General features: G+C 36.8%; 1 protein-coding gene across 4 annotated transcripts in view; it reads left to right on the top strand.

Moving 5' to 3' along the window:
* Positions 1-13,001, top strand: part of TMEM87A (transmembrane protein 87A) — a 43,629-nt gene that overhangs the window by 12,147 nt on the left and 18,481 nt on the right. For all 4 annotated transcript variants that reach the window (XM_081831004.1, XM_081831001.1, XM_081831002.1 and 1 more), the window contains exons 7-10: positions 5,765-5,882; positions 10,278-10,339; positions 11,112-11,295; positions 12,304-12,403. In XM_081831004.1, coding sequence (XP_081687130.1) covers positions 5,765-5,882; positions 10,278-10,339; positions 11,112-11,295; positions 12,304-12,403 — 464 coding nt within the window. The remainder of the gene's footprint in view (positions 1-5,764; positions 5,883-10,277; positions 10,340-11,111; positions 11,296-12,303; positions 12,404-13,001) is intronic.

Raw genomic sequence — 13,001 nt, 5'->3', positions numbered from 1 at the left:
AGAAAGTCACTGTTTTGAATATGGCAAAGCCATTAGTGGTCACTTTTCTTTCCACCCTTGTCCCAGCCCTAGGCAACCACTATTCTGTCTACGAATTTGGCTCTTCTATTCATTTTTATATAAATTGAATCATGCAGTTTGTGGTCTTGTGTCTGGCTTCTTTCACAATTTAAAACTCTGTCTTAACTTTTACTTCCTTCTTGTGCAGAACCTTAAGATCAGTCAGAGGTGAGTGATTAGGGCCTTCTCAGGCCTCTCTTAAGTGTATGTGTATAGCTCCGCATATATGTGCACAAATCTGCATGTGCTTGTAGCCTTGTAGATTTTCAGGAATATTTTGGAGCTTTTCAAAGCCCCTATGGTCATCTCATTTCCAGTTTTTCCTTTTAAGTTTTTAGTCAGCCTCTTGATAGCCCAGCCTACTAACATCAGCTGGGGGGACAGTTGTGATCTATCACAGTTGCTGCTGAGTGCCTTTGACAGTGTCCTGAGTATAGGATCCTTTCCACTGAATGAGGCTGGATTAGGTCATATAAAAGATAAGACCTGGGAAAGGAGCTTTTCAGCACCTGCCAGACAGTTTTAGGGCATCTCCAAACTTGTTCTGTTTTTTCCAGTGGCTGCCAAACTGCTGTTTTTCACAGCCGTTACAGTTGCGAGAACTTTGGTTTTAAGGTGCTTGGAAGAGGGAGATGGGATTAGGATGAACAAAAACATCACAGGCTTGCTTTTCTTAATGAGACCCAACTGTTTTTCTTAAGGTAACACATTTAGGGTTGGCGCAAGTCTTTAGCTAATTTCTGGACTTGCAGAAATGTTGATTTAGATAATTTTTGCCCGTGTTCTTGTTGCTTTTAGGGATGAGTGCATTTTCAGAGGTCCTCATTCTGCCATTCTGGAAGTGTCCCCACTTTTCCTGCCCTGACTTATAGTTTATAGAATTTTAACGTAAAGATGAATTTGGCACTGCAGAACTCATTACATTTTTTTTTTTTTTAACAATGTTGGTTTTTTTCTTATTGCTAATCTGTTCAAAAATTTAGAAAACATACATAAATGCAAAGAAAATAATTATCTGTAATACTACCACACACTGATAGAGTTTAAATATATTTACTTTATAGTCTTTTGTCTCTGAGCATGCTTATATTTATTTAATAATGGGAATCCTACAATTTATATTATGTTGTAACTTTTTTTTTTTAGCTTGGCAGTGTAACATGGACATCCTTCCAGTTTAGTAAATATCGTTATGACATCATAATTTAAGTCACTGCAGAGTATTTCATTGTATGAATACATTGCAGTTTGTTAGCAAACTATCTGTTGTTAGACGTTTATGTGTTTCATTATTTTGCAATTTTAAACAGCACTTCAGTGATTAATTTTGAAGATTTAAAAAAATTTTTATATTCTGATTTCAAAAGACTTCCATGTTGGCAAACATGTTGCTTATATAACTTAAAAGTAAAAATCCCTTGTAATTTTATTTTCTAGCAGTTCAGTGTGATTACACAGAACACATGCATATTGACCAAAGTGAGATCATATTATATATCCTGCTATGTAATTTTTTGTTTTCACTTAATAGATTGGTACATTGAGTGCTATTTTACTTTTTTCATGGTTGCATACTATTTCATTTTACGATGTATATTGTTTTGTTTCCAAATTCATAATGTGTAGCTGTATCTATGTGGACATTTTTTTTTTTTTTAAAGTAGGCTTCGCACTGGGGCTTGAACTCAGAACCCTGAGATCAAGACCTAAGTTGAGATCAAGAGTTGAACATGGTTAACTGACTGAGCCACCCAGGCACCCCTGTGCACTTTTATAATATTTTCTTAGCCTAAAATCCTAGAGGTGGAATTGCTAGGTCCAAGTGTATGCACAGTTTATAAGGTTTTTTTTGTATTTTGTCAGTGTACTCTAGAGAAAAATTATAGCAATTTATTGTCCCAAGAAAATTGGATTGAGTTTCCCTCTTTGCTCACAAACAGTGGCTATTATAATTTAAAACAGATTTTATGCAGTTTGTCAGGTTAAATTGTTGTAAATTGTATTTTTAAAAAATTACTGTTGAAGCCAAACATTTATTTTGTGTATAGCATACTTTTATTTTTTTTAAAGATTTTGTATTTATTTTTAAATAATCTCTACACCCAACAATGGGCTTGGACTCACAACCCCAAGATCAAGAGTCACATGCTACACCAGCTGAGTCAGCCAGGCTGCCCCTGTGCAGAGCATACTTTTAAATTCTACTCAAGGCTTGAGCCCTGTTCCTAGTGATTAAAGCTGGCTGAAAGATGACCCTGTTGAATATCACAAGTAATATTTAGAGATATTTAGTCAGATTATAATAAAAAGTCAGAGATTTATCTGTCCTTTGATCATTCTACCTGAAAATTGGGCCTAAGAAAATACTTTAATAATCCTTTATTTATTCATTCATTCATTCATTCATTTATTTAAAAAGATCTTATTTACTGGAGATCGAGAACGAGCAGGGGGAGAGGGAGAAGCAGGTTCAGGGAGACCGACATGGGGCTTGATCCCAGCACGCTGGGATCATGGCCTGAACTGAAGGCAGATGCTTAACCAACTGAGCCCCCCAGGCAGCCCTGATAATCCTATTTAAAGGGCAGTCACAAGTTCAGCACTACCCCCTTTTATTAAAGCTCTCAGAAAACATGTTTTTTAGACAAAGGGGCCTTTCTCTGTCCTTTTTTCCTAAGAAGATTTAATGTCTTTATTAATTCGGTTTTATGGTTTGATTTAAGCAGTAATGTGATATATTTACCACTGTAATGTTTTTTAAATTAGTATATTTTCTTTTTTAGAGCAGCTTTAGATTCATAACAAAATAGAGCAAAAGGCAAGGTTCCCACATAACTCCTCCACAAATGCACACTCAGAGTCCCCCACCATCCCCATCTTGCACCAGCCAGTGTGGCACATTTGTTACAATTGATGAATCAGCATTGACACATTGTTATCAACCAAAGTCCATAGTTAACATAAGTGTTAGTTCCTTTTGTTGTATAGTGTTTTTAATCAAATGTAAAATGACAGATAAACACCATTATAATATAGAGAATAGTTTCATTGCCCTAAAAATCCTCAGTGCTCCCTCCATCTAGTCATCTCTCCCTTCAAGCCCCGGGCAGTCATTGATTTTTTCTTTAAAGATTTACTTATTTGAGAGAGTGGGATGGGGGGACAGAGAGAAAGGGTAAGAGAATCTCAAGCTGACTTCCTGCTGAGTGTGGAGCCCCACGTGGGGCTCAATCTCATGACCCTGAGATCATGACCTGAGCTGAAATCAAGAATCAGATGCTTAACTGACTGAGCCACCCAGGTGCCCCTGATAGATTTTTGTTGTTTTCTTTTCCTGTCTCCATAGTTTTGCATTTTCCAGGATGTCTTATAGTTGGAATTGTGTGATATATAGCCTTTTCAGATTGGCTTCTTTTGCTTAGTATTTTGAGTTTAAGGTTTCTCCATGCGATCTCATTGCTTGATAATTCATTTCTTTTTAGTGCTAAATAATATTCCATTACTTGAATGTACCACAGTTTATTTTATCCATTCACCTCTTAAAGGACAATTATGAAGGAGCTAATAATAGTACCTATCATATGTGGTTGTTGTGAGGATTAAGGACTATAATGTTAAACCTGTGAGAAGAGTGCTGGGCATATCTTTTAAGATTCTTAATTGGTATTATGTTCTCAGTATTCTGAACTAGACTTGTCAAAGTTGGTTACCAAGACAAAACTTGGCATATGGTTATTTTTACAGGCTCAAAATATGTATATCCCAGAGTTAGATAAAATTAATACCAGAGCAGCTTATTACGCCAAATTAAGTTTTATTGGTTAACGCACATGTAAGTTCAGGGAAAGTTCAGTTAATTATGGGTAAAGGGGGGTGCCTGGATGGCTCAGATGGTTAAGCGTCTGCCTTCGGCTCAGGTCATGATCCCAGGGTCCTGGGATCAAGTCCCGCATCGGGCTTCCTGCTAGGCAGGGAGCCTGCTTCTCCCTCTGCCTCTGCCCCTCTCTCTCTCTCTGACTCATGAATAAATAAATAAAATATTAAAAAAAAAAGAATTATGGGTAAAGGACATGATGTACCTATAACTTTGAAGCTTTAAATTTTTCTCATAAATTGCTCCTTAATTTTGTCAGAAAGGGGCCTTTAGGCAGAGATAAATCAATATGTGATTCAGCATGGCATTTATGTTCTTAAGTTACTAAGATAACCTAGTAAATGTATTATAGCTGTAGAATCATTTAATCTACTTTGACACTTTGGATTTGTATCGTGGAATATAATTTTTTTTTTTTTTAAAGATTTTTTATTTATTTGCTTGACAGAGAAAGAGAGAGCACAAGCGGGGGGGCGGCAGGCAGAGGGAGAAGCAGGCTCCCCACCGAGCAGGGAGCCCGATGTGGGACTCAATCCCGGGACTCTGGGATCATGACCTGAGCTGAAGGCAGTCACTTAACCGACTAAGCCACCCAGGCGCCCCTGGAATATAATTTTTGAACTCTTGTTTTGGCTTTTTCTTGGGTTGTAGGATAATTTGAACATTTGAGAAAACCTGTGGCTCCACGGGAAAACACATAAATATGTAAGATCTGTTATTCACGTTGAGGGGTTTCATAGATCAATGAAGCTTACCCAAAGGTGTCTGGGTAAAAGTTTCTTTTAATTTTAAGACCAGAAGGTAATAAATTGTAAGTCTAAGTAGCAATACCTCCTTTCACACAAGGAAGAGGCCAGTAATTTTCTGTGTTTATCTCCTTAATATTTGTGTTTTAGTCTTGTGGTTGTGAGGGTCCATAGTCCATCTAGCAAGTATGGCAACAAATCTTTTGAAGGCTTTTTGCTTGGGCTATGTATAAACTGACTGGCCTTGGAACAGATTCTTCCCAAGTGACTAGTTTTGTAAACATGGAGGCTGTTCCCTCCACTTCCTTTATTATGAGGGACAGTGATTCCACATAGACTAGCCATGATTAAATTTTTTTTTTAAAGATTTTTTATTTATTTTTGGCAGAGAGAGTATACAAGCAGGGGAAGCAGCAGGCAGAGGGAGAGGGAGAAGCAGGCTCCCTGCTTTTTATCAAATGCTGAGCAGGGAGCCTGATGTGGCAGGGAGCTCAGTAGGGAGCCCGATGTGGGACCCTGGGATCATGACCTGAGCCAAAGGCAGACACTTAACCATCTGAGCCACCCAGGTGCCCCAATGATTAAATTTTTGATAAATATGTGAGTCCTTTTCAGTAGAAATTCTGGTAGTCTTGAGAATGACATTGAACAAAGGGAATTAAATTCAGGAGTTAGTGTTTATAATATAATTCACTGTCAACATGGGCGTTTTTGTTTTGAGGTGATTTAAATCTTACTTTATCTGTGTAAAATATAACCAAGTATCCTAGCATGGCTTAATGAAACAGATTCAATTTAGTAATTTTTAGCTGAGGTTTTCCTTGTAAAAAAAAAAGATATGTTTATACGTGATTTTTGTGCATAACAAGATATAAAATGTTCTGTCTTTCAGTAATTTGTAGTCTAACATACTTTATTGTATGCACTGTAGGCCTGTTTGTTTTGTTGTGCCTACTTTTTTAATGAATCAAAGTGAAGAACTCAGCTGTGTTTCTGGGCACATTCCAGAAGACGATTTTCATATTAACATGTGCTCTTAGTTCTTCAGATTTGTAGATTGATGTCTTTTTTTTTTTTTCTCCAGGCAATGCATGATCCACTGAAAACTTGGCAAGATGCACCATACATTTTTATTGTACATATTGGCATTTCCTCCTCAAAGGAATCCTCAAAAGAAAATTCACTTAGTAATCTTTTTACCAGTAAGTACATTTTGTTCCTTTTTATCATTCATCTTATCTAGTTGTGTCATGCGTGATGGGTAGTGTAAAATTGCTTTAATGGAGGGAATAATTAAGAATGTTGTGAGGGTGCCTGGGTAGCTCAGTCCATTAAGGGTCCTGGGATCGAGCCCCCCGTCGGGCTCCTTGCTCAGCAGGGAGCCTGCTTCTCTGCCTGCTGCTCCCCCTGCTTGTGCGCTCTTTCCCTCTCTCTCTAGCAAATGAATAAATAAAATCTTAAAAAAAAAAAAAAGAACGTGTGTTGTGTACCAGACACAGTCTTAGGCACTTCACTTAACGCTTTCTTGTTATGTATTATAGATACCAGACTTCATTTTCCCTTCATTTGATCCTCCTACTTTTAAGATTCATAATTGGTATTATGTTCTCAGTATTCTGAACTAGACTTGTCAAAACTTGGTTACCAAGTCAAAACTTGGAAATTTTTGAATTAATTGACTTTGGTAATTTTTTAGTGTCTCAGTTTTTCTTAGTATTCTCCTTTCTGCTCTTACCCAGTTCCTGGAATCATCTCTTACTTGGAATTTCATTGTCACTTAACTAACCAGTCTTATTTTCTGTAGTTTCTTTTTTTATGTTTCTTCCTACTTTGTAGTTTTCTTCCCTCCCCTCCTTTCTGGAGTAGAATATTGAATGAAACAATGATGATGACCATCCTTATCTTGCTCCTGACTTTATTGTCTCTCTTAGCACATTTCACCATTAATTATGTTCACTGTGGACTTTTCAGAATATTCTGTGTTTGGTTAAGGATGTTTCTTTCTTTTCCTCATTTACTAAGTGTGTTTTTCTGCCTTTTTTTTTTTAGTATGGAGAATGAATACTAAGTTTTATCTAGTGCTTTGATTGTATTGATTAAAATGATCATATAGATTCCCCCACTAATCTGTTTATTGTTGCATTATATTAACCGATTTTTCTAATGTCAAACCATTCTTGGGGGCACCTGGGTGGCTCAGTTAGTTAAGTGTCTGCCTTCAGCCCAGGTCCCTGGGATCGAGCCCAGTGTTGGGTTCCCTCCTCAGCGGGGACTCTGCTTCTCCTTCTCCCTCTGTCCCTTTCCTGCTCATGTTCCCTCTCTCTCTCTCAAATAAACTAAATAAAATCTTAAAAAAAATTTTAAAAAACCCATTCTTGAATTTCTGAGATGCCAGTATTTGGTCTTGATACACAAACACACACTCATATACATATATACATAGCTGACTTGTGTTTTACAAGATTTTATTTGGAAGTTTTGTTCATAGTAAGATTGGCCTATAATTTTCTTTTCTCATACTGTCATCTATGGGTTTTGGCATCCAGGTTATGCTGGTCTTATTCAATGAATTGGAGAATGTCTCCTATTTATAAAATTCTGTGGAGTAGTTTTTGTATGGGTAGGATTATCCATTTTTTGAATGTTTTGTAGAACTTACGATAGTGTTTTGGCCTGATGTTCTTTTTTTCCCTCCCTTACATAGATTTTAATGACTGATTAATTTTCTTTAATAGTAATAAGTTTTTTTAGTTATTCTGTTTTTACTTGAGTCGATGTTTTTTTTGTTTTTGAGAAACTGTCCTGTCATTCAAGATTTCACATTTTATTGGCATAGTTATGAATAGTACTTCTTTACCAAAAAATCTGTATCTGCAGCTTTTTCATTCTTAATATTGCTTTTATCTTCCCTTTTAACTTCTTAAAAAAATCTTTGTAGAATTGTATTTTGCTCTATTTTTATCCCAGTGAACCAGCTTTTGTTAGTTTTCCCAACTGTATCTTTCTTTTCTATTTCATTATTTCTTTTGACTTAATTAAAAAAAAATTTTTTTTATAGATCGTTGCACTGAATGCTTTTAATTCCCAATCCAGAAATGGGTTTTATGCTCTATAGTTCTATGGGATATAGCAGTTCTAGGTAAACCAGCGGGTGGCCCTGCACAGTTTCTGGACCCAAGATGTATATGTATCCTGTATTTCTAGGCCCATAGCTTTCTAAAGAGTACTCGTCTAACGCAGTAGTTGCCAACATTTACTTTCAACCTTCTTTCTTTGAAAAGGATGGAAAAGAAGCCCTATTCCATTCCACTTCAGCCTCTTCATGCATCAAATCTGGCTCTGCTCCTCCTTTTCCTTAGAATCCTACTAGTTTTGGTGATCCCATAGGAAATGCACTCCCAACTACCATAGCTTGCTTTTCAGGCCCAGAGTCAAACATGACCATAGCTTCAGCCTCTTAAACTGTTCTGAGCTTTTGTTCAGTTTTGATATTTGGAGGTATTTATCTTGTTTTTGAGCTTATGTCCTTATTTTGTTTTGTTTTATCCATCTGTTGTATGGAGCTAAGAAGAAGGTACTTTATTTTTATTTTTTTTTTAAAAGATTTTATTTATTTATTAGAGCAAGCACGAGAGAGAAAGCATGAGTTGGGGGGGGTGGAGGGGAGAGGCAGAAGCAGACTCCCCGCTGAGCAGGGAGCCCAATGCAGGACTCGATCCAGGATCCAGGGATCATAACCTGAGCCAAAGGCAGATGCTTAACCGACTGAGCCACCCAGGTGCCCCAAGAAGAAGGTACTTTAAAGCATGGACTTAACTATGCCATGTGAAATTCTAGAATTCTCTGGAACAGTTTTATCATCTTTTTTGCCTTCATTAAGACCTTAATGTCTCCCCATTGCCTGTAAAATGTCCACCTTGTACAGCAAGGCTTATAGAACTCTGCAGCTTGTCCCAGTTTACCTTTTGCTATTAGGTGCAGTCTCAGACTACATGTTCTTTAAATATATATCATGCATTTTCACACCTGTCTTTGTTCATGTTATTTCTTCTGCCCAGATGGCTTTTTACTTTGTTCTGGGAAATACACACTCATCCTTCTAGGTCTGGCTCAGAGGGGCAGTTCTCTGTCTTGCTTTCCTACTTTCTCTCCCTTCTATCAGGTAATCCACTAGATGGTGGAAGACATCTTATTCATCTTTTTATCTCTTCTGTTTTCTGTAGTGTGTGTCACATAGTAAGTGCTTAGTAAATGTATTTTATATGTTAACATAGAGCAAGGGTTAGCCAGATTTTCTTAAAGAGCCAGATAATAAATGTTGTCTCTACTACACCTACCCAACTCTGCCATTGTTGTGTGAATGCAACCATAGATAATATGTAAGTGAATGGATGTGGCTGTTTTCCAATGAAACTTTATTTATAAAAAGTGGGCGACCAAATTTGCCCATGTGCTGTATTTTGCTGACCCCTGACGTAGAATAAGCAAAGGATATATAAATATTCACTAATTATTTGGTTTGCTATTTTATTAAATTAAGAAGGTATAGGTTTAATAACCAGTATGCTTAAAGTTTTTATGATTGCTATTATGGGGTGCTCCTTTTGTTCATACGAATGTTGGACCTGGTTTACTTTTTTGTTGTTGTTGGTTTACTTTTAATAATGGCATGTCTTTTTTGCTTGGTAAAAACTAGGAAATTTTTGTAGAATAGGCAATTATTAGTCTGTCTTCACAGACTAACACTTCTCACATAAGTATCAAATCAGACCTAAAATAGCTTTATCAATTACAATTTTAAAAGTCATAGTTTTGCTTCAGTAAGGCAAATCTGTCTTTCAGATTCTTGTTATTAAATACTTTGTAAAAATAAACCACTTTGTTGTTATTAAGTATTTTCTGAAAATGAGGGGTGCTGGGGTGGCTCAGTCAGTTAAGCGGCTACCTTCGGCTCCGGTCGTGATCCAGTGGTCCTGGGATCGAGCCCCACGTTGGGCTCCCTGCTCAGTGGGGAGCCTGCTTCTCCCTCTCCCACTCCCCCTGCTTGTTTTTGCTCTCTCTCTCTGTCAAATAAAAATCTTAAAAAAAAAGTATTTTCTGCAAATGATACATTAATGTAGCAAAGTCACATAAAATTGAAGTAGGTAAATAAAGTAATAAATAGGAAAATATAGGTAGGGATAGATAGAAGACAAAGAGGATAGCAGAATGAAGGAATGAAATCCTTTATTTTTCAAAGCACATTAATGATGTGTTGTAAGAAAAAGTATGTATGAAATGTGTTTGGAATTTAGAGGAGCTGGGCTGTGGTTCCAGTTGGGGTTTGTGGAGGAAATACCTTCAATCTAGTCTTTACAGGATGTGTGTCTGGGAACTGGGAGCAGAGGCATGGAGGCCTGTGCAGGACACAGCATGAACCATGAGAACACCTCAGGAATTTCAGAGTGCTCTATAAATGTATTAATCACCAGAATTGAAATGGTTAAAAGTAAATAACCCGGTGGACTTTTCATTAATTTCATCAGATGAATTTTATGGAATGTTTTTGTTTAATTTCTGCATCCTTTACATTAATTCTGAGGACTGTGTTTTGGCAGTGACTGTTGAAGTGAAGGGTCCCTATGAATACCTCACGCTTGAAGAATATCCCTTGATGATTGTAAGTGGACTTATATTCTTAACCTTAACATTACATGAGTTTAGCTTGAAAGATTGTCCATGTTTTGTGGCAATATTTTTCTTTGAAGAATTGTTCCTGAACAGTTCAGAAAAGACTGCTTGGTAGTTTTGTACTTCTTAATAAAATATGACCTTGAGAGTGTCAGTGAATCACTCTGTACCTTATCTCATCTGTAGAATGAAGAGGTTGATGACTTGAGGAATTTCAGAATTGGAAAGTACCTCAAAGATAATTTCAGATCACACATTCTTTCTAGAATCCACAGTGGGGCACTTCTTACCACCCTGTAGTTTCTGATCACATTTAAAGTAACTAAATGATGACACTTAGGTCGTGTGTATGTCTGTGTCCATGGGAATAGTCTTACTCTGTTTTCAGATTTCCTTTGTTCATTTCTTTCTTCTTTTGCCTTTCATAGTTTTCCCACATTGTGTTTCATTGCCTTCAGATGTATCCTAACCCTGCCATGTCTTTTTTTCCTCTTTAAGTGTTCTCTTCATTTATGTAATGAAAAGGCACTTTTAATGCAGAAGAACAGTTACTCTTAATGGTAGGTCCTTAGGTAGTTTCTCTCTGTGCAAGAGGAGATAATTTTTTTGTGGTAGTATTGAACTTCAAAGAAATAAAATAATTATTCTTAAAGTAGGAGGTAGAATACGTATTTTTTTATATAGTTTAAGACTATGTATTAATTCTAAATTGGCTCTTGGCCCTAATCCTCCTTTTTATTTCTTACCCATTTGGATGACAGTTTTTCATGGTGATGTGTATTGTATATGTCCTGTTTGGTGTTCTGTGGCTGGCGTGGTCTGCCTGCTATTGGAGAGATCTCCTAAGAATTCAGTTTTGGATTGGTGCTGTCATCTTCCTGGGAATGCTTGAGAAAGCTGTCTTCTATGCAGAATTTCAGAATATCCGATACAAAGGAGAATCAGGTATGTAACCAAAAAATGTTTCCCCGTCTGTGAATGATCGGCAGGTAAGACGTGAGTTTTCCTCAGGTCAACAGTCATTAAGTGGGTTTAACTTTTCAGTTACTTAATTATTATTAAGTAATAATAAGCTAAGCATAATCACTATGATTGTAACTTTTGTTTTTAATCTCATAACTTACGGGTTCAGTGATTTAAGAGTGATTGTACTGAAATACATCCACACAAGTTACAACAGTAGTGGCCATTTTGGGTAAGATTATCACCATCATTGAATCTCAATTGCCATTGATTTTTAAGGCACCATTATTATATTATACCCCTAAGGAGGCAAATAAATACTACCAACTTAATAGTAAGATGTCATTGATGATAAGATCTACTATGATTTCAGAGATTTTAAAATATGAGGGAGAAGTGCCTCTAAGAATTGGTAAAATATAGTAATACCAAGAAAATAGAAGGGTGCTTATGGTTCACTAAAGTAAACAGGTAATGACAGAAATTATATTGTACTGAAGTTTTTTGTGATTAGCTTTGGCTCTCCTCAGACCATTTGTTAATGGTTATTGTTGTAAGATTACTGATTAGAGCTTTCCCTATCTTTGAAAAGGCTTGAAAATAGTAGATGTGAAAATAATTTGAAAACTGCATGTGTTTGTGTTTTGTGCTTTTCAGCGTATATATATTTTTTCAATGTGTTTTAAAAGTTCCGTAGGTGTTATAAACTGTCCATGTAGGTGAGGTATTCTGTTGAGGTTTTAGTGAAGTGGGGTTGGGGAGGGAAGGTGATTTGAGTGCACTCAGATTGCTATTCACATGAGCAAGGTAAGTGAAATCAGCTTGTGTACTTACAAGAATTGCAGGAGAGGTATTTTTCTTTGAACAGGACTAATTCCAATGGTTATTCTGAAGAGCATTAGTTATCTAGATCCACATTCTGGTTCTGGAGTCACGCCTTTTCCCAAACCTAGATTATAGCACACTTTCCCTCTTTCTTCTTTCTCATAGTTCAGGGTGCCCTGATCCTTGCAGAGCTGCTTTCAGCAGTTAAACGCTCACTGGCTCGAACCCTGGTCATCATAGTCAGCCTGGGATATGGCATAGTTAAGTAAGTATTAACTTTTTATATGGAAAGGACATATTAAAACACTGATTAAATTGAAACAGTATTGCAGGATCCCATTGTAATTCTGAAAGAATTGATATAAGAAATAGTTCTGCAGTAAGACAGGTATCTAAAATTTTGTAGATTTGCAAAAGCTAGAAAATGTTAAGTGTTTTATTTCACTTCTGAGAACTCGAGCGTATGCAGCAAAGTCTGCAATGTAGTGAATGACATTAAAACATCAAACTTTTAGAGTGAACTTAGTTACTTTTAATCTTCCCAAATGTTTTTGAAATCACATTTTTTGTGAGAGTGTTACTCTGAAAGTCTGAAAATTATTATTATTATTATTATTATTTTAAGATTTAATTATTTATGTGACAGAGACATAGCAAGAGAAGGAACACAAGCAGGGGGAATGGGAGAGGGAGAAGCAGGCTTCCTGCCAAGCAGGGAGCACGATGCGCGGGGCTCGATCCCAGGACTCTGGGATCATGACCTGAGCCGAAGGCAGATGCTTAACGACTGAGCCACCCAGGCGCCCCGAAAGGATGGAATTTATAAGTTCAGGAGCATCTTAGGTGGAATAAGTTTGGAGTAG

This window comes from Leptonychotes weddellii, chromosome 9, assembly GCF_054177405.1.
Source record: "Leptonychotes weddellii isolate Sample4059 chromosome 9, ASM5417740v2, whole genome shotgun sequence".
Classification (NCBI taxonomy): domain Eukaryota; kingdom Metazoa; phylum Chordata; class Mammalia; order Carnivora; family Phocidae; genus Leptonychotes; species Leptonychotes weddellii.
This window is presented reverse-complemented; position numbering and strand designations above follow the sequence as displayed.